This window comes from Amblyraja radiata, chromosome 2 (genome assembly GCF_010909765.2).
Source record: "Amblyraja radiata isolate CabotCenter1 chromosome 2, sAmbRad1.1.pri, whole genome shotgun sequence".
NCBI lineage: Eukaryota > Metazoa > Chordata > Chondrichthyes > Rajiformes > Rajidae > Amblyraja > Amblyraja radiata.
This window is the reverse complement of record NC_045957.1, coordinates 41056727-41079620: the sequence shown is the minus strand read 5'-3', so window position 1 is coordinate 41079620 and position 22894 is coordinate 41056727. Positions and strand designations below refer to the sequence as shown.

Sequence of the window (22894 nt, the reverse complement as noted above, 5' to 3'; positions counted from 1 at the left end):
TGTAAAGAGTAGTTGATACAAAATTAATAGCACTTTTTGTAAAAAAACAGCGTATATTAAGGGAACGCAATGTACAGATTTTCAAGCAAAAATCTTCAATATAATTTTGCAGATAGGACACAAATTGCAAGCATGCCTAGCATCAAAAGAGATGTGGTAATATGACAGAACATCAAAAGTGAAAGAGTAAGGATGAATACTTGACCGGACGCAGAAATGCCATAATGTTAATATTAGAGTTTAAGGATTTTAAATCTTCATTTTTGCTGGTACTAATCCTGAGCTCCAGCAACCAAAGACAGTGTGAAAGAGCAGTCTTTCAGCATACATCATACTGCTGTGGTGAGACACAGCACTAGGAGATCTGGGTGTTCTGCAAGGACATGACAGCTTGTATCAAAAATGTATGAGTTCATTTGAATGTACCTATAGAATGATTCAATATGCTTGATTCAGTATGCTTGATTCAACATAAGGACTTAGTTATCTGGGTGTTCCGTAAGGAGATGACAGCCGATATCAAAAATGTATGAGTAAATGAGAATAGTAGATGGTTAAACCGAGCAAGTGTGAGGTATTGCGCTGTGGGTGGTCGTGTGCAAGGGGAAAGTATGCAGTTAAATGGCAAAACTCTTTACAGCATCGATGTACTGAGAGATCGAGGGAAGACCTGACGGAAGTATATAAAATTATGAGAGGCATAGATAGGGTTGACAGTCAAAACCTTTTTTGCAAGGTGGAAAAGTTGAGATGGCAAGATGAGAGTGGTAAAGTTTAAAGGAGATGTGTGGGACAATTTTATTTTACACAGTTAGTGGTGCATGGCTGGAATGTGGTACCAGGAGTGGTGATAGCATAGGCAGATACGATTGTGGTAATTAAGAAGCATTTAGATTGGCACATGGATATGTGGGAATGAAGGGATTTGGATCAGATACAGGCATAGGATTAGTTTAAGTTGGCATCATGTTCAGCATGGGCATTGTGGGCCGAAGGGCCTGTTTCTGCGTTCTACTGCTTTATGTTCTATGCATGCATTCATCGGGCAAGGCGTTGAAATTAAGATTCCGGAACTCATGTTGCAGCTTCATAAAATCTGGTCGCCCCATTATAGGAGGGTTGTGAAGGCCTTGGGGATGATGCAAAAGATATTTGCCAGACTTGTGCCTGTATTGGAGGGTATGAGCTATCAGGCAAAGTTGGACAAACTTGGATTACTTTCTCTGGAGCGTCAAAGGTTGTGGGGAAACCTGACAGAAGTATATAAAATTATGAAAAGTATGGGCAGGGTAGACAGTCAAAACATTTTTTTAAGGTCGAAATGCCAAAGGCCAAAGGACATAGCTTTAAGGTCAGAGGGTGAATGTTTAAAGGAGATGGCAAAGCAATATTTAAAAGTATTATTTTTTGCACAGACACAGAGGGGTGGGTGCCTGGAATGCGCAGCCAGGGGCGGTACTGGAAACAGATATGATAAGAGGCTTTTATATAGGCACATGGATATGCAGGGTGTGGAAGTACATGGATCACGTGCAGGCAGAAGAGATTAACTTGGCATCATGTTCAGCATCGACATTGTGAGCTGGAATGCCTGTTCCTATCCTGTACTTTCCTATGTTCTATTTTTGTAACTGCTGTGAACCCAGACGGTTGCCCTCCTCTGAACTCTCAATGAGCCCAGAGCCTTCCTTCTGTACCATAAAGGGCCTGTCCCACTGTACGAGGTAATTCAAGAGTTCTCCCGAGTTCTCCCCTAATTCGAGCTTGTGTAATGTACGTAGCGGGTACGTAGGAGCTCGTGGATGTCACGTAGCGGCTCGTACGAGTAACGGTAGGTACTCGGGAAATCCGGTAAACTCGTGACGTTTTTTCAACACTGTGAAAAATGTCCACGAGTAAAAAAATACTTGCGATGAAAAAATATTGTTACTTTTTACTCGTACGAGCCCCTACGTACCCACTACGTTCATTACACGAGCTCGAATCAGGGGAGAACTCGGGAGAACTCTTGAATTACCTCGTACAGTGGGACAGGCCATTAACTTTCAACGATTCTCTGCTCACTTTCACACAGAACTTACAACACAGAAACTGCCTGCACAGTCAACCAGTCAGTACCAGTATTGTTTTTCAAACTATGCGCATTGCTGCGCAGAAGACATGAAATTCCAATCCAGGTTACAAATGGATACTTTTGCCACAACTCAAAGTTTATTTCTCTACACTGGATGCAATTCGTCATTCCATTCAAAAAAGGTAACTGGGTTCCTTGAAGCAACAGATGCCATTCAACCAAATACATTTTCAAATGCAAAAATGGAAAAATCTTAGTTTATCAGTGAAATTACTGGCCTGCATATCCCAATTCAGGGAAGAGGGAAGAACTGTAAGTAGTTAGAAATGAGTACTCTGTCACCCAGTAGGTAGAGGAAATCATGCCTCAGGAAAGCTGCAGAAGCTACCACAATTGAAAATGTCAAAACTAAGATGGATAGATCTTTTAATGGACAACATTCTGAAGGATTACAGAATCAAGGCCAGCCAGTTAAATATCAACCCAGAGGTTAAACACAAAAAGCTGGAATAACTCAGCAGGTCAGGCAACATCTCTGGAGAAAAGGAATAGGTGATGTTTCGGGTCGGGACCCTTCTTCAATGTTGACTTGAAATGTCACCTATTCTTTTTCTCCAGAGATCCTGCCTGACCCGCTGAGTTACTCCAGATTTTTGTGTCTATAATCAGTGTAAACCGGCAGCTGCAGTTCCTTCTTGCACACAATGGTCAACCCAGGTCTACTTGAATTGTGGTACCAATAACAGCCTGTCTCTGTTTCTCAATGGCATTACAATACACTTACTTACCCCATGCTTGTTTGCTGCACTGGCTACTCTGTAGAGAATGTCTTCTTCCACAAAAGGTCTCACTGCATCATGGATGATGACCACTTCAGGTTTCTCCAGCCACGACTGATGGGGCCGATTTTCCACCAATGCTTTTAGCCCATTAAAAATGGACTGATGGCGAGTAAGCCCACCTACAACAACTGTTGCCCGCGAGTGACTGTATCGGTCTATTACAGAATTCATCAATTCAAAGTTCTGTTGGGACACCACGACCACAACTTCTGTTATCCAATGAACTCTACAAAACAAAACAAAAATTATTAAAAAGGAAACTGCAAAGATGTTTCACAAAATCAAGAATCATATTATTACTATTGCACGTTAAGAACAAGATTTTAGTTCAGATCAATTATGTGAATAATTAGAATCCATTTCCTTTTCAACAATTCTTGGAATACTAATGTATATAGTAAAAATCACCACTATGTTAATTAGTTAATGCGTTCCACATGTGCCTCAGAATGTTAACCAGCTTGTGCGCATCACAAAATACATAATTGATCGAAATATTATCCCTGTAATGTTCAAAATCTATTAAGACAGTAAAATTATCATCAATATTTAGCTACATTGTCCATTCAGTATACAGATTTCAGTATACAGGCATGCTTCACTTAATGCTACCCCACATAACGCTAATTCATTGCGGTGCTCTTTCATTTTGGAGCCTTATTTCTCCACTCCATGCCTTGACTTCAATGAATGCTGAGGGCTTAATAGTGGCATGGAGATGCTTTTGAAAGTGTTGCTACGGCATGAGGCAATTGTCGGTCGGAGCCGCTGTTTCAGGTGTGCGGAAGTGTTTAAGGGGCCGTGGTGGCTGTTTCTCTGAGGTTGTAGGCTCCTTCTGCGGGATGAGTACAGGTGACTTTCCCCAGCTACCGGGAGATTGAAGGAGCGCAAGGGATTGAATTTGCTGGCTCCTGCGGGGCTAGAGATGCCTTCTACCGAGTGAGTACAGGTGATTTTCCAAAGCGATTGGGACACAGGGGAGTGTAAGGGGCAGAATTTGCAAGTTCCTCTGGATCTCCTGGCATTTCCTGCTGGGTGCAAGGGGCTCACTAAGGTTCAGGTGGGTTCCAGTTCATGTTTCACCGGGTTCTTTGCCGTTTCCCTGTTGAGTTTATGGTTGGGCGTGAATGGGTCATAGTCCAGCGTTCTCACCGGGTTATGCTTTACCATTCCAACGGACACAAGGAACTGCAGATGTTGGAATCTTGCACAGAATACTAAGTGCCGGGAGTAACTCACCGGGTCAGGCAGCATTTGTGGAGGGTTGTTGGTGTTGTACTGAGAAATCAAACCACCATTCGGGGAATCAGGGAATACTGTTGTTTTATACCTCTTTTTTTACTGGAGCCAGAAATGAAATAAGTGAGTCAAAAATGATATCAAGATCGCATCTCTATTTATGCTATGTTAGAATGACCCTGGATAGCACTAATAATGTATCAAGAGTGCTAATGGAGATGTTACTGTACTCAATAGCTTGCATGGGGAAAACAAAATGGGCAATATATTTTTCCATATACAGGTAACTATCTCAGAAGCTCCCCAATTCATTCTTGAAGGTGCTGACAGTGGTCAGAAATGATTTCAATCAACAAAGGCACTTTCATTCATTAAACAGGTTCCGGAGCCGGGAGGCAACTTGACAGTCGTTTTCTTTCTAAAAGCCATCTCTTGCAGCAACACGAGAAGTAATCAGCCACACTCAGCAATCCTTAAATGGGTGACAGCATTAAAGGAACAATTATTGCCTACAAACTGATTTTACAGAAGCGATTTCTGTTACCTGCCTTGAAACTGCACAAAATTAGAAGTCAAAATGATTCCATACATGCCCTCTCACTTATGCATTTTTATTAATTAAAATGGTCTGACTTGGAGCTGTGTTTGCCAATTAATCAAATTACTGACTTTGTGGCTTACCACTCAAAGCAAGAGCAGGAACTTTAAAAAAAAATGCACTTCCTCAATATTGGCCACCTCCACTTCCGTTTCAATCTTTATCACTGTTATTCTTTGCAAGTACTTGATATACATCCATTCACACTTAATTTCAAGAACAAATCAGTTTACCCATCCACCTCCCTTGGAAAGTGTTTCCAGAAGATCTATATGTTGCAGAAATCTGTACAGTGGGCTCTGCAACAGGTAGAGCTCTGCACATTTTCTTAGCTTATCGGTAGAGTCGTGGAGACAGAGAGCATGGAAACAGGTCATTCGGCCTATCACATCCATGCTGGGCTGTGGGCAACCATATACATTAATCCCATCTCGTAGCACTTGGCTCAAACCCTCCTGTGTTAAAGTGATCCCACTGCTCATTATGAGGTGCAGATGGTGTCAGCGTCCTGACTTCCAACGCTCTCTTAGGCAGTGCAATCCAGGTACTCACCACTCTCTAGGCAAAGCAAAGCAGCATGGTGTAGATTGAATCAATGATGACAAGTCTGGTCTGGGTGCTAGGCTGGGCTAGATTTACAACTCTCTGCAATTTCTTGCAGTCTTGGGCAGAGCTGTTCCCAAATCAAGCAGTGATGACATAATGCTTTCTATGTTACACCTGTAGAAGTTGGCAAAAGTCGCAGGAAACATGCCAAATTTCCTCAATCTGATAAGGAATGGAGGATCGATGTGCCTCCTTGAATGTCCAATCAAAATGGTTGGTCCATGACTGATCATTGGTAATATTAACACCAAGGAACATTAAGCTTTCAACCATTTCCACTTCAGCACCATTAATACTGATTGGGGCATGTACTTCATCATGCTTCCTGAAGTCAATAACTAGCTCCTTCGTATTATTGACCTTGAGGGAGACTATTGTCCTGACACAATGTTACCAAGTTTTCTATCTCCTTCCTGTACTTTACATTACCACAGTGGAGTCATCTGCAAACTTGTAGATGGAGTTGGAGCTGAATTTGGCCATACAGTAATGAAAGTGCAGAGAGTTTGGTAGAGGACTGTGAGGTGTTGTCTCCCATCATGTAATCTGTGAGTCAGAGGGTCGAGGATTCAGTGGCAGGGGGGGGGGGGTCTGTTTCCTAGGTCCAGGAGTGCCCTCAGTCTGTCTGAATCGCTTCTACAATTAATCAAATTTTTTTTTTTTAATCTACCTTTGAAAAGGGGAAAAGGTTTTGCTCAGTTTATCTTATCTATACCCATCATAATTTTATATACCTTAAATATGTTCACTTAACCTTGCCCCAGAAAAAATGATCTAATTTCTCCAGTCACTCTTCACTTACAAAACTTATCATCAGCGGCGCTGCAGTTCTGCCACTGGCCATGTGCGTGACTTTGGTGCCTTTGAGGGGGGAAGGGGGGGGGGGGGGCGGGATTAAAATGCCGTTTCCTCCTGCCTGTCGGAGGCGGATTTCCTCGGGCTGCTAAGCTGCTGATGAAAAATCGACTGGACTTCCGTTCTCGATACGTTTATTTAAAAAAATAAATTAATTAATTTAAATCGCTGATCAATTTAATTGCTGGATTAAAATAAAAAGCTACTAACGCCGTCAACGCCTACAATGTGACGGATCTCAAGTACGAGACAAAACACGGTGTAAGTCGTTTATCTATATTACTAAAAGTCTGTTCTTGATCGGTTTTGGCCATCTGTGCTGCGATTTCCGAGAGAACGCCGCCACCTACGGCCGTCATTTTTGGCCACCTTGCTCAAGTTCAAGTTCAAGTTCCAGTGAGTTTATTGTCATGTGTCCCTGTATAGGACAATGAAATTCTTGCTTTGCTTAAGCACACAGAAAATAGTAGGCATTTACTACAAAACAGATAAATGTGTCCATATACCATGATATAAATATATACACACATGAATAAATAAACTGGTAGTGCAAATAACAGAAAGTGGTTGCTAATAATCAGAGCTTTGTCCGAGCCAGGTTTAATAGCCTGATGGCTGAGGGGAAGTAGCTATTCCTGAACCTGGTTGTTGCAGTCTTCAGGCTCCTGTACCTTCTACCTGAAGGTAGCAGGGAGATGAGTGTGTGGCCAGGATGGTGTGGGTCTTTGATGATACTGCCAGCCTTTTTGAGGCAGCGACTGCGATAAATCCCCTCGATGGAAGGAAGGTCAGAGCCGATGATGGACTGGGCAGTGTTTACTACTTTTTGTAGTCTTTTCCTCTCCAGGGCGCTCAAATTGCCGAACCAAACCTCGATGCAACCGGTCAGCATCCCCCCCCCCACACAACCGCACGTTGGGGGAACAGACCCAACGGGTCTGCACTTGGTCTAGTTTTACATATAAACTTACTTCTTGGGATGGCTTTAATCAATCCTCCATAAGCGAAAATGTGATTTGGGCCCCATACCGGCAGTGTTTTTCCTGCCGATATGGGGTTCAAATTCACAGCAAATGCAACGTTCCAATCTATCGTGTTCCAGAAGCAAGATGATTAAAATGCGCTTTTTTTTTGAGCCGTCGAAATTGTCTATATTTTGTGTTATTCTCTCTCTCCATGATCATTATTTTTAAATTAAATATTCACAACAGTTTGAGTCACATGTATTGTGCAAAAAACAATAATTTGATTATATTTTGGGTGGATGTTACTAGATTCATTTATGGGAATTAAACATTAAATTCCTTCCATCTGGGATATAAATTCATGACAGTGAGATTTAAAAATCATGTTATATTGTGAATTCTTGTGTGAATGGGATTAGTTTGATATTCGGATACTTAGGCTATTTAAAAAAAAAATATCCTTATCTTAAGAAATTGAATCTACAGGACATTGTTAATGGGAAAGTAGTGGGCAGAAAGGCATGTCATGTGTGGTTTGAAGAGCAAAAACTTGTAGTTGAGGAAAAACAAGGTGTGCAGAGTTGCTTATTGGTTACAATCTGAGGAGTATGATGAAGCTACTGATTATGATATGCCAATGTACCAGCTGGCAACTGATCTTTTCCATAAAGACTTGGTCTATTGCTAGAAATTGTAATTTATTTACCGATCTGTTATGGACTTACAGCATATTATACAATAATATTAAAGTTTTGATCTTGAGAATATCACATTTTTGAATTTTCAAGGCCGTCTGGGTGTTTATTACTATTTCTGTCACAACGGTCAATTTTGTAATTAGCTACAATTAGGTAATTAACTAATTATATGCTTTAATTTCAGGTCATCCAAGTAAGATGTTTTATATTTGTTTCAGAATGCTTCAATCTACAATAACTGAAAATTGTATTCAGTTCTCTTAATTTTTAAGAAAGTTATGGGCTTTTGACTGATCACAGCTTTTGTGTTAAGTCAATGGAAAAGCAATAGGGAACAAGATGCTAATTTCCGAGTATGAAAATGGCCATAACTTTTTTAATACTGAAGATATATACATTGCTATTTTTTGTACTCAAAGCCTCAATTAATTAAAGCCAGTATCCCATATGCCTGCTTAACCATATTACCTACATACACTGTCACCTTCAAAACTCTGTTCAATGCTCCCCAAGACCTCAATATGGTCTATGTTCTCGTCTCGGCAATGCTACCAAAATGCACATTTCACCTCATCTCACATTTATTTGCATTCAACGGCATCTGCTAATTATCAGCCCATTTCACCAACACATTGATTTCAAGATTGTCCTCGACACTATTCACAAGACCAACAATTTTCTTTTTTTCAGGTTCTGAGTATTGTTGGCAGGGTCAATGTTCATTGCCCATTCTAATAGCCCTTGAGAAAGTAATGACAGCCTAGTGAAAGTAAGTGGCCTCATTCTGTAGCACACGACTGCCCTCCACACTGTTCATAACTCCACCAAATTTCATGTCATTTCTACAGACATCCACAGTTGTTTTGGAAGGATTACTTTGTACTATGGATTTTAAAAATATATCTTTACAGGTTCTGGATATTTTTGGCAAGGTCAATGTCCATTGACCATTCCAATAGACCTTGAGAAGGTAGTGAACTGCCTTTCTCAACTGTTAGAGTTCTTTTGGGTCCATGCATAAAACGTTCTCGAGGCATAATGTTTTTTGGGCAGGATTTAGACACAGTGACAATAACAGAAGAGAGATCTATATCAAAATCAAGATGGTGCACGACTTGAAAGGGTTTCTGCAGACATGGTCTTCCCATGGAATGAATGAATCCGAATTGCAGACGGTTCACCAAACAAGTAGGTTGCTTTATTCTGGATGTGTCAACAATCTCTGTACTAATCGGGGCTAAGGAAAGTTTTCTATCACACTTCTGATTTGTGTATTGTCAAACATAGAATGCCTTTGGGGCATGTACTTCATCATGCTTCCTGAAGTCAATAACTAGCTCCTTCGTATTATTGACCTTGAGGGAGATGTGAGTTACTCGCTGCAGAATACGCAGTCTCTGGCCTTCTCTTATAGACATAGTGTTTGTGTGGTCAAGGAAGTGCTATCTGTAACAGATCTATACTGCTTCATTTGCTGCAGAGTTGCAAATAGAATTGGCATCATTAGCCTCACTTCTAACCTACTGGTGGAAAGAAATTCAATGATGAAGGAATAGAAGCTAGGTGGGCCTGGCACTCCACTCTAAGCAACTTTGCACTTGTACACTGAGGTGGCGTCAATTCATCTCCAAGAATCACAACCATCTTCCTTAATGTACACTGTGATTCCGATCATTGGACTTTTTCCTCCTGATGCCCACTGACCAGATTTTACCAGAGTTCCTTGATGCCAAACTTCAAATGCTCATGTCAAGGTTAGTCACTCATCTCACAACTGGAATGAAACTCCTTGATCTATGTTTGGACCAAGCCTACTTGAGATCTGGAGCAGACTGAAATTGCGAGACACAACTAGGCATCGGTGAGCAAATTATTAGATTCCAAGTACCTAATGATAGCTAGGTGGACAATACCTTCCAACACTTTGGTAATGATTGATAACAGATTGATCGATTTCCCCCCGCCAATGAAAGCCAGTATGCCATATGCCTTCTTAACCACATTATCTACATGCGCTGCCACCTTCAAAAACCTCTGCTCAATGTTCCCCAAGATGCCAATATTGTTTATGCATTAGTGGTATCAGTACTACTAAAATGCATGATCTCACATATATTTGGATTGAAATTCTTCTGCTATTTATCAGCCCATTTCACCAACATTGATTTCATACGAAAGGACGAGACTGTTCTCCACTCTATTCACAACACCACCAATTTGCATGTCTTTCCACAAACATCCACATTTATTTTGGAAGGATTGCTTTGTACAATGAATGTTGAAAAAAAAAGTTTCAGGTTCTGGGTATTGTTGGCATGGTCAATGTTCATTGTCCATTCTAACAACCCTTGAGAAAGTAGTGAACTTCCTTTCTCAACTGTTAGTTCTTTTGGATCTACGCCCAAAATATTCATTTGGGCATAATGTTCTTTGGGCAGGAATTAGACACAGTGACCATAATAGACGAGTGATATACATCAAAATCATGATTGCACCACTTGATAGAGTTTAGGCAGTCATGGTTCCATGGAAAAAATAAAATCAGAATAGCAGATGGATTACTAATAAGTAGGTTGCTTTGTTCTGGATGTGTCAGATGTTTATGATGTGGCAAGAGCTGCATTAATCAGGGCTATGGAAAGTATTCTATCAATCTTCTAAATAGTCTATTGTCAGCCATGGAAAGCCTTTGGGCAGTCAGGATGCAGGTTACTTGCTGAAGAATACCCAGTCCCTGACCTTCTCATAAACATGGTATTTATATGGCTGGACCAGTCAAAGTACAGTATGCAACAGATTTAGACTGCTTTATTTGCTGAAGTGTTGCAAATAGAATTGGGCACCATTACCCTAAAGGAGGAAAGAAATTCATTAATGAAGGACAAATAGCTAAGTGGGCCTGGCACTCCACTCTATAAGCAACTTCTGCACTTATATCATGAGTTGTCATTGATGCATCTCCATAAATTACAACCATCCTCCTTACTGCGAGTTATGATTCCAATCGTTGGACTTTTCCTCCTGATACCCACTGACCATGATTTATCAGAGTGCCAAACTTCATCAAATGTTGATACCAAGATTTCAAATCAAGTCAAGTTTATTCGTCACATACACATACGAGATGTGCAGTGAAATGAAAAGTGGCAATGCTCGCAGATTGTGCAAAATAAAACAAACAAACTATAAACAGAATGGAACAGAATCACATATTAACATACTTGTGGGAGGGGGGAAAAGGAAAAAACAGCAATTTAAAAAAGACACCACACAACAGTAAAATGGTACAGTAAAGTTAGTCCCTGGAGAGATAGAAGTTTACAGTCCTAATGGCCTCTGGGAAGAAACTCCTTCTCATCCTCTCCGTTTTCACAGCATGGCAAAGGAGGTGTTTACCTGACCGTAGCAGCTGGAACAGTCCGTTGCTGGGGTGGAAGAGGTCTCCCATGATCTTGTTGGCTCTGGAGTTGTACCTTCTGATGTATAGTTCCTGCGGGGGGGGGTGAGTGTAGTTCCCTTAGTGCGTTCGGCCGAATGCACTAATCTCTGCAGAGCCTTATTGTCCTGGGCAGAGCAGTTCCCAAACCAAATCGTGATATTTCCGGACAAGATGCTTTCCACAGCTGCTGAGTAGAAGCACTGGAGGATCCTCAGAGACACTCTGAATTTCCTCAATTGCCTGAGGTGGTAAAGGCGCTGCCTTGCCTTACTCACCAGTGCTGCAACGTGTGATGTCCATGTCATATCCTCAGAGATGTGGACTCCAAGGTATTTAAAGCAACTCACCCTATCCACAGTATTCCCATTTATCTTCAATGGTGTGTACGTCCTCGGATGATGTGCCCTCCTAAAGTCCACGATCAGCTCCTTAGTATTTATCACTCACCTCGCTTCTGGAATTAAACTCTTTGATCCATGTTTGGACCAAGTCTACATTGAGATCCGGAATGGCAAAACCGAAACTGGACGTCAATTGCAAGTACCACTTGATAGCTCTATCAACAATACATTCCATCAATTTGCCTCTGGTTGAGAACATTGATTGATCCCCCACCACCAATGAAAGCCAGTATCTCATATGCCTTATTAACCACACTATCTATGTGCATAGCAATCTTCATTCTTTGATCAATGCTCCCCAAGTCCCCAATATTGTCTATATACTCATCCCATCAGTACCTCCATAATGCATAATCTCACATTTATTTGGATTGAAGTCCATCTGCTATTTATCAGTGCATGAACGACAGTTTGTGTTAACTCCAGTGATTTAAAAGTAATTTAATTTCTTACTTTGTACAAGCCACTTTGTTGAACTTTGGCAGATATTGTGCACAGACCAAAATCACAAGTCTGTCAAACTGTATAATGTGTAGTAATAAAATGTAATAACATGCAATAACATTTTCTTTAGGCTGATCAACAGTTTCCTAACGTGAACTGAGTCTAGAGCAAAACAAAATGTGCTAGACAAATTCAGCGGGTCAGGCAGCATCAGTGGAAGGAATAGACGCCTCTTGTACCGTCTTATTTACCTGTCACTCTTTGTTTGCTGACTTATCCTCGCTCCCAGTCCAGGATCACCATGATTGTAGATCACTCATTCATCTTTTCTCTCTCAAATACCACCATGAATTCAGCTCCTACTGTCTTTTTTGTCACCTTCTGCCCTCCAGCTCTCTAGTTTCTTCTCTTTTCTTCACTTTCTCGCTGTCTGCACACATTGCTTTATCACTGCACCATTAGGAGCTGTAAAATGGTCATTTTAAAGCAGGTATTGTTTAAATGCTTCTAACAACCTTAAACCTAATGGTTTAAACATTGAATTCTCCAATTTAAGTAACAACCCATGCATCGCCCTGTGTCAAGCCAGTGCATATCAATTTCCCACCTATTCAGTTCCTTCTATCCCCCCCACCCCATCTATCCTCTTCCATCTATATCCCATCCCATTGGTTTTATATTTCACTCCATTTCTTTCCTTATCTGATACCCTTTTGTCTCCTTTTCACCTCCAGCCTTGTCCAAAGAAGGGTCTGGACCTGAAATGTCCCCTATCCATTCACTCCACAGGTGCTGCATGACCTGCTGAGTTATTTCAGCACTTCATGTATTGCCAAAGCATATACAACTTTTCTGTTCAAAGTATGATCGCACTCAATTGAACGCGTCTGGAGTGAATGTTGCGGAGTCACTACATGTCAACTGAGAGAACGAATAAAGAAAAATAAGTAGTGGGAATGGAGTATATTCTTGTAAGTTCTTGGATGCAAACATTAGATATTGCTGAATGAGTGAAAGGTAAGTGCTCAGATATAATGTTTGTATAATTTTGATTACTTAAAGACGTTTTATCTTGACACAGATGACAGAAGAAATCGGATATAATGTTCAGAGAAATTAGTCCATTTAATTAAACCAGTGTATTAATGGGTAATTGGGTGAAGGGTGGTTTTGGATAGCACAACTACAAGGATACAGACAAAAACAGAAAGAAATCCAATTTGACTAATTATTCCACCAATCAATCAGCTCCCAATCATTAACCAAGTGATGGAAGGTATTGTCGACAGAACTATCAAGTGGTACATGCAAACTAATGGTTTGCTATTGGTATCCCCGGGACCCTTGCATGCAGAGGGAGTCTCTCTGGGACCCACGGCCCAAAGATGGAGGACCCACCCGGAAAGCCCCATTCTCCTGCCGGGGACCAAGACCTGGGACTCGCCACCACGGATGGAGGACCCATCCGGTAGGCCCGACTCACGCTCTGCAGACCGGATGTCTCCCACAGTGCCGTGTCTCAACAGTGGAGTGGGCCGCTGGAGGCCCTGCAAAAGCCTGGGGCTCTGCCGGACCAAGCGCTGGTCCAAAGAGGCTGAGCGCATGGACTGGACACGGCCAACAGCGGTGGAGCAGCGGTGGAGGACGCCAACTGCTACACTTGGCCCGGCCGGAACTGTGAATGAATTGGCACCAAACATGGTGGCGCCGGCATTATATGAAAAATTAATTTCACTATGTAATGTTTAATTGCATATGTGACAATAAATATTCTTTGCTCCATTGAAGCATTGCCCACCGATGCCCAGTTTGAGTCTTGCCAGGGAAGCTCCAGATCTCAATGTAGGCTTGGCCCAAAGAGAGATCAGAGTTTCATTTCAGAGGCGAGGTGAGTGATTAACCTTGACATCAACATTTGAAGTTTGGCATCAAGGAACTCTGATCAGTGGGCATCAGGAGGAAAATGTCCAAAGAATGGAATTCACATAAAGGAAAATGGTTGTGATTCATGGAGATGAATCAATGCCAATTCACACTATAAGTGCACGAGCAGCTTAGAGTGGTCACGGGCCCACTTAGCTTCTCCTCCATCAATTAATTTCTTTCTACCTTCAGGTTAGTAGTGAGGATAATGATGCCCAATTCTATTTGCTAACTGCAGCAAATGAAACAGTAGAGATCTGTTGCAGACAGCACTGCCTTGACTGATCCAGCCACATAAATACTATGTCTATAAGAGGTCCGAGACTCAGGGCTCGAAATTAGCGGTTGCCCGGGTGCCATTGACCACCCAAAGTGCCGCTGGCCAACCTAAACGCCGACTCATTTTGCCCGGCTTGGCAAGCAAATACTGGTTTATACCGATAGACACAAAAAACTGGAGTAACTCCGTGGGTCAGGCATCATCTCTGGAGAATAGGAACGTGACGTTTCGTGTCGGCGGCGGCGGCTGTATTCCTCTAGTTGATCGCGGGACAAAGATACTAGGTGCAGGGTGACGAAGGATCAGAGCGAATGACGGGCCCCGAACAGCGGCAACAGCGGCTCCATCTCCTCCTCCTCTTGCACCCCGCCCGGTGGAAGGAGGCCTCTCTCTCTCCCTTCCTCCCTCCCTCTTCCCGGCCTCGGCATGCGAGAGGGGTTGTTTTGAACGCGCTGTTGGCGGATTTGCAAGCAGCGGCCGTTATCAGGGCGATAGCGGCCACTGCTTGCAAATCCGTTAACGGCGCTTTCAAAACAACCTCTCTCGCACGCCGAGGCCGGGAAGAGGGAGGGAGGGAGGGAGGGAGACAGAGAGAGAGAGAGAGAGAGGGAGAGGGAGGTCTCCTTCCGACATCTGAAGCAGCTGCACGACAGATCCTATAGCTATAGGATCTTTGAGCTGCACCGCTCGGCCCCGCACCTTCCTGTCGGCTGGCGCAGGAGGGCAGGTGGTGGCGTGGAGGAGGCGGCACTTGGCGTTGGACAGGGACGGCCAAGGCAGCGGGGCGATGTTGTCGGAGGAGCGCTGACCTTCCTTCCTCACCACCTCCTCTGCCCCTTCCCCCCCCCCCCCTCCCTCTATCTCTTGTACGCCCCCCTCCACCCCTCTTATCCTGGGACCCCTTCTCTCCACCCCGCACTGATCCCCATTCTCTCCTCTATTCAGTCCTCACTGACATCCCCTGTGCTCCCCTCCCCATCTACCCCCTCCCCCCCCCCCCAAATCTATTCATCACCCTACCAACCTTACATTGATTCTCCTGCCACCTCCTCCCCCCCCCCCCATCCTCCTACACTGGTCCCCCAATTCGTCCTGTACTGACCCCCCTTCCCATTCATCCTGCACTTCTGCCCCCATTCATACTGCACTGATCATCCCATTCATCCCGTACTGACCCACTGCACCAATTTACCCTGCACCAATCTCCCCCCCCATCCATCGTAGTGATCTCCCCATTCATCTTTTACTGATCCCCATTCATCCTGTACTGATCCCCTCATGCATCCTGTACTGATCCCCTCATGCATCCCGTACTGATCCCCTTATGCATCTCGTACTGATCCCCCATTCATCCTATATGATCCCCTCTTTCATCCTGTAGCGATCCCACATTCATCCTGCAGACCCTCCGATCCACACTGTCCTGAGCCCCCCCCCCCCATTCATCCTGTACTGATCTCCCATTCATCCTGTGCTGATCCCCCCATCCATCCTGTACTGAACCCCCCATTCAAGAAGAATGAGAGGAACAGTCTGAAGAAGGGTCTCCACCCGAAACGTTGTCAATTTCCTTAGCTCCATAGATGCTGCCTCACCCGCTGAATTTCTCCAGCATTTTTGTCTACCTCCATTCATCCTGTACTGAACCCCCAATTCATCCTGTACTGATCCCCCCATTCAACACCACTGCATCCCCCGTGCTCTCCCCTCACAATTTTACATACTCCGACCAACACGTACTAATTCACCTGCCTCAATCCATCCATTCCGCACCGATTGCCTTCTCAACCACCCCCCCCCCCCCCCCCCCCCCATAAATCCACCCCGCACTGATTCACACATCCCCTGACCCTATTGTGCCTCATGGTCTTCAGAGCGAAGATTGACTATGTTTGATAACGGAATGCAATCAAATGTGTTTTAATTCACAATGTTATTATTTGTTTTGACACCTTTAAACATATTAACAAAAGAACATTCGCTGCAGTTATGTCCTTTGGCCATCTCTTGTCAGTTAGTGTAATGTTTACCCTGTCAGATGGGTATAGTCGGTTTTAACAGCTATTATCATAAAATGCCTTTAGAAATTTCCTTGCATCCTGTATATTTTGTTATGGATAAATTATGTGGGAAGCGAGAGTGTTTCTGTGCCAATAGCAATAACGACCCATGCTATGGCCATGTCATGATAATTTTCGGTCCTTCACAGAAATCATGCTTGCATCAATATGTAGTGTGTATGGTTAAACATATATATACCATGGTCCAGGATTTATTGACACAGGTTGATCATATGCGGAATAATCCAACCACATTTTTGTTTGGAATAGGAAAGAACTAATAGAAATTGCATTAATTGCAGTGTGTAAAAAGAGTTGAGATATTGTATTATAATTTTGCTGCATGTCATTGTGGTATATATCATGTCTTGATTGGTGAATATGTTTAGTTTGTGAGTTATTTGAAGCACAAATAACATGCGAATGTAGACAAAAGTGCTGGAGAAACTCAGCGGATGCGGCAGCATCTATGGAGCGAAGGAAATAGGCAACGTTTCGGGCCGAAACCCTTCTTCAGACAGATGGGTTTCGGCCTGAAACGTTGCCTATTTCCTTCGCTCCATAGATGCTGCTGCATCCGCTGAGTTTCTCCAGCACTTTTATCTACCTTCGATTTTCCAGCATCCGCAGTTCCTTCTTGAACATAATATGTGAATGCTTCATTGAGCATAATTCCGACTGGTAATGGCGCAGCGGCGGCGCGACTTACCCGTTGCAGCGGCCCCTACAGCCTGTCTGTCTTTTTTTTATTTTTTGTCTAGTTAAATGTAGTGTTGGTGTTTTTTAATACTGGTTTTAAATGTGTATATGTGGGGGGCGGGGGGGGGGGGGAGGGGAGGGGGAAACTGTTTAAAATCTCTTCCCTGTCCGGGAGACCCGACCTTTTCCCTGTCGGGTCTCCGTTGTCGTTGGGGCCTAGCACCGTGGAGCGGCCTCCAACCTGAACGACCCGGGGGCTCGGGAATCTGCGGAGCTGCGGACTACTCACCATCGTGGGGCTGGCCGGCCTCGGAGCGTGGGGAGCGGTGGTGATTCGCTGCTGCGACTCGACTCCTGGGGCTCGGAGGCTCCAGCAACGAAGCCGCAGGTCCGGTGGACTGTCGGGACATCGGGAGCTCGCGGGTCCGGGTGGAGAGACCGCTTCCCGGAGCTCCCGCAACGCGACTTCTCCAGCCCGGGTCGCGGGGTTGGAACGACCCGGAGCGGGACGTACATCGCCCGGCACGACTTCATGGCCGTGGGACATTCCAGCTCCCGCCGGGGGCTCCAACACTGTGACTTTTAGACCGGGAGCGGGGCCGGAAATCGCCCGGCACGGCCTAAAATGGCCGTGGGACTTATCATCGCCCTCCTGGGGCTTGGACATCGGGAGAGAAATGGAGAACAGGGGAGAGAAAAGACTTTGCCTTCCATCTGAAGGCAAAGACGTCTGAAGAAGGGTTTCGGCCCGAAACGTCGCCTATTTCCTTCGCTCCATAGATGCTGCTGCACCCGCTGAGTTTCCCCAGCAATTTTGTGTACCTTTGCCTTCCATCTCAGTGGGTTCACTGTGATGGATGTTTGTGTGAATTAAATTGTGTGTATGTCTGTAGGAAATTGTCTTTGTTTGTATGGCTGTGGAAACGGAATCTCGTTTGAGCTTCACTGAGGCTCATATGACAATAAATGGTATTGTAACTTGTAACTATGCACTTCGTCCGAGCACATTATCGAACGCGTCATGCAAACCGTCTTAAATGACCACCTAAACTGTCATTTGGCAACCTAAAAAGCTGTCAAGGTTGTCCGGCTGGCAACAGGGAAAAAACGTTAAGCGAGAGCCCTGGAGACTGCATATTCCACAGAGAGTAACTCGCATCCTGACTGCCCAAAAGCATTCTACGTTTAACAATACACCGTGAGAAGAGTGGTAGAATATTTTCCATAGACCAGATTAGTGCAGCTCTCACTCCATCAGACGCTTGACATATCCAGCATGTAGCAACCTACTGTTTGATGAACCGTCAGCTATTCGGATTCATTCATTCCATGGGAATACCATGACTGCAGAAACCCTTTCAAATCATGCACCATCTTGATTTTGATATAGATCTCTCTTCTATTATTGTCACTGTGTCTAAATCCTGCCCAAAAAACATTATGCCCAGAGAACATTTTACACGTAGACCCAAAAGAACTCTAACAGTTGAGAAAGGCAGTTGACTACTTTCTCAAGGTCTATTAGAATGGCCAATGGACATTGACCTTGCCAAAAATATCCAGAATCTGTAAACATATATTTTTTAAATCCATAGTACAAAGTAATCCTTCCAAAACAACTGTGGATGTCTGTAGAAATAACATGAAATTTGGTGGAGTTATGAACAGTGTGGAGGGCAGTCGTGTGCTACAGAATGAGGCCACCTAGCTTCTCTTCCTTCATTAATGTATTTCCACCTTTAAGTTAGAAGTGAGGAGATGCCCAATCCTATTTGCAATTCATCAGCAGATGAAGCAGTATAAATCGACTGCTTGCAGCACTTCCTTCACAGATCCAGCCACATAAATACCATGTCTCCAAGAGAAGGTCAGAGGGAGTAACCCACATCCAAATTGGCCAAAGTCTTTCCACTGCTGGCAATACAGAAGTCAGAAGTGTTTGGAATGTGCTGATAAATAGGAGCACATCACAAGGTGACGGAGAGTTATGGAGCTACACAGCAAGGAAACAGCCCTTCGGCACACCTTGAATATGCCGACCTAGTCCAGTAGCCCACAACCCTCTAAACCCTATATCTGTCCAAATATATTTTGAAAATCATAATTCCAGCTGTTTTATAGCTTTCTCTGACAGTGTATTCCAGATACAGACTACATGAAGTAAAAGGTTGCTCCTTAGGTCACTCTCAAATCTTTTCCCTCTCACCTTAAGCCCATGCTCTATAGTTTTAGAATCCTCTACCCTGGAAAAAGACTGTGCTTTCATTTTATCCATACCCTTCATGATCTTGGCCATCTCAATAACGTCACGCCTCAGCCTCCTGCATTCCAAAGAGAAAAGTCCTAGCCTATCGAACCTCTCCTTATACTTCAGGTAACATCCTAGGTAACATCCTAGTTCAGAATCAGATCACAACTTTGTGTGCAGCAAAGATTTTAGGACCAGACAACATCCCAGCAACACGAAGGCCTATACTCCAAAACTAGTTGTACCTTTAGCCAAGTTGTCCAAAAGCAATTACAACATTGGCATCCTCCTTACAATATGAAAAGATTTTCTATTTACAAACAACAGGACAAAACCAATGGAACTAGTTACCATGTAATAAGTGATGAAAAATAATGCTATCAAGTGGCACTCACTCACCAATAATCTGCCTACCGATGCCTATTGTGTTTCTCCAGAATCACCAGGACCACTAAGATCCATGTTTTGTCACAGCTGAATTCCAGGGGTGAAAGGAATGACTGTCCTTGGAGTCACAGCAGATATGACATCATGAAGCACTCGTCAAACTGAAGTCAATTGGCAAAGAGGAAATATTCTGGCAGTGGAGGAAAGATGGTCATCTCCGAAGAAAGATGGTCAACTCTTCATACTCCAGAACATCATGGTAAACGTTGCTCATGACAGTGTGCTAAGCAACCATCTTCAATTCTTAGGAGCCAGAGACCAAAGAAAAGTCTCAACCCGAAATATCACTAATCCATGTTCTCCAGAGATGCTGCCTAACCCGCTGAGTTACTCCAGCACTTTGTGCCTTTTTCTGTCTTCAGCTACTTAATCAACGATCTTCCTTCTGTCATAAAGTCAGAAATGGGAACATTTGCTGTGAATGGACATTGTTCAATTCCATTCGCAAATGTCCAACAAATAAAGAACCCTACACATGTATACAACAAGCCTTACACATCATTCATCTCATCTCCCCTTTATTCTTTCAATCCAAATGATGGTGTTAACCCAAAGGCCAAACTGTCCATTTCCTTCCTCAGACGATTCCTCCAGCAGAAGATTATTAAAGGTTCAGAAATAAATTAGGTTACAAAAGGAAGCATCAACACATGTGTCCCAATTGTCTCCTCCAATGCTTTCCATTCCATAATTTATTGACACCAAGTCCAAAAATGATTTAGCAATGTTGCTGCTGTGGTGTGATTAGAATTAGGTGTCCTGTGACCCGTGTCCAAACAGTAGAATCTTTATCTTTTCGACAATACCACATCTTATTAATGTTAGACAATAGAGACCAATTTAAATGGGCAAATTTCAAACAGGGAACATCTTGTAAAGTTTCCGGATCAAGCTGTTCTGTCTGGAGCCAGACGCATTGCATGGATTCGCTGTCTTTAAGGATGCTCTGAATTTGGCCTCCGAGACAGACAACTCATTCAGTAGGTAGAAAGGTCGGCACTTAACCACCAGACGTACCAGGTCTGGGGACTAGTAATGGGATAAGATGGCCCGGTCTGTGTTTTTGCTAGTTGACCACAAAGCAGGCACTGCCAGCACCTCCTTTTTCTGACGTCACCGTCCAGCCCATACTGTGGATGGAAAAATCTTCAAGCTGAAGCCAAGAATCACATCCTAGCATAGATGTCGAGTCAAACTTGAAATTGACACCTGTAAATTGACACTTGCCCACTCAAGGTCAAGTCCTCATTCACTTACTGGCTTCAAGCCAATTCAACACAGCTGCTACCAAGTCAAACAGACCTAAATAAAATCCTGAGATGGGTGGACATCAAATAGCTTAACCCAACCACTTTGGCAAAATGTGGACCCAAATTCACAGACCCAGAAACATACAGTCAGTACCCTCAGGCCTGGGTTAGGCAGGCGCTCCAGGGATTGGTCCTTTGACAACTACAGCAAGTGGAGCAATTAATAATTTAGGCATAAGGAAGAGTTCAAAATTAGAGTAACATTGAAATAAATTGGAAAAATAGAGAGCTGTTTAGGATGCAAAAGGTAGAGAGAAAGAAAAGTATCCAGGGGATTTGAACAAACTTTCAAAATCCCTCCTACCAGACTTGGGAACCCCATCTACAATAACTCTAGTTCCACTTCAGCAACCACAGTATTTTTTATTTTAAACAGGATAAACAGCAACCAAAGTATTTGTTACAGGATAAACAGCGACCAAATTATTGGGATGCGCAGACAGTGAATGTTTTGTGTTTAATGCAAGTGCGGTACCTTTATTTACAAAGGTATTGCCCTCCCGGTGACGTCAGCCGTGCTCGGTGGGATGGAACGTTATGTGATCCCCGGGCACTTCCACTTACCTCTCAAAGGCTTCCAGTGTGAGGCTGATGAGCGGCCTCTGCAAGAGCGGGCAGAATTGCTTTGGGGTTGTCGATCCCATTCTCTCCCCGCAACCGCTTGCAGGCAGCACGGCGGCCACGGAGAAATCGACCTCCCGGCGTTGGCCGGCCTGCTCGTTCCGATCGCCAACCAGAGGCCGGTGCCGTTGCGAATCTCTTCCTGCCCCCGCCATCAGTATTGGGAATAGGGGAAACCGTTGCACAAAACTATGCACTGGTTAGGATATCAGAAACTGATTTTAAAATCTTAACGGCCACATTGCGAATCCCCACATACAAGAAAAATGCCTCGCTGTCTCGCAGATGGGCTCAGCTGTTGGGAGTGAGTGATTGACAGCCGCCGGGCGCAGGTGATGGGTGAGGTATCGTGCAATTTGATGGCAAACGTTGCAATACAAGAAGACCCATCCAGTTGTTCCTGAATCACGTGCTTAAACAAACAGTTCTTGCAAATAAGCAAGTGGTGATACTGGAAATAAACTGGGCTGGAAAATATTCTGCTCTTAAATGGCTGTGATATACTGGCGCTGCGCAAAAGAAAATCCAGCACCTGTTGGTACTGCTCTGCCAGCCCCTTTTTCATAAATTGTGGCCATGGTGTAAATACATATGCAGGATTCCAACAAGTAACACTCTGGTAATAATCCTATTGCCTGTTTTATATGATTTTTTTTTAGGGGGGCTCAAAATTGGACGGGTGGGTTTAAACTAAATAGCGGGGGGGGGGGGGGGTGTTGACAAATTGGGAGTATGAAGCCCCTGTCCCATGATGCGAGTTTAGCCAAGAGCTCTCCCGAGTTTAAAAAAAAATCAGACTAGTGGTATTCTACGAACTCCTACGACCTTCCACGATTATGTTCACGAGCTCCTACGAGTAAAAAGTAACAATCTTTTTCATCACAAGTATTTTTTTACTCGTGAAGTTTTTTCAACACTGAAAAATGTCCACGAGTAAAAACATACTCGTGATGAAAAAAATTGTTACTTTTTACTCGTAGGAGCTAGTGAACATACTCGTGGAAGGTCGTAGGAGTTCGTAGAATACCACGAGTTTGATTTTTTTTTTAACTCGGGAGAGGTCTTGGTTAAAATCGCATCGTGGGACAGGGGCTTAAGGACGAAGTTAAAGAGGAAGAGTACAGTCATGAAAGTAAGCAGGCAGG

The 22894-nt window shown here is 43.6% G+C and overlaps 1 protein-coding gene across 2 annotated transcripts in view; it reads right to left on the bottom strand.

The window, feature by feature from the left end:
* The window catches only part of crppa (CDP-L-ribitol pyrophosphorylase A), a 268851-nt gene extending 246597 nt beyond the window's left edge, over window positions 1–22254 (bottom strand). Inside the window, exons 1-2 of one of the 2 annotated variants that reach the window (XM_033045548.1) lie at window positions 21693–22254; window positions 2863–3142 (exon numbers count right to left, since the gene is read on the bottom strand). In XM_033045548.1, coding sequence (XP_032901439.1) covers window positions 2863–3142; window positions 21693–21904 — 492 coding nt within the window. In that variant the 5' untranslated portion in view covers window positions 21905–22254. The remainder of the gene's footprint in view (window positions 1–2862; window positions 3143–21692) is intronic. The other variant, XM_033045546.1, reaches the window with a different exon arrangement.
* Window positions 22255–22894: the final 640 nt, after the last annotated feature.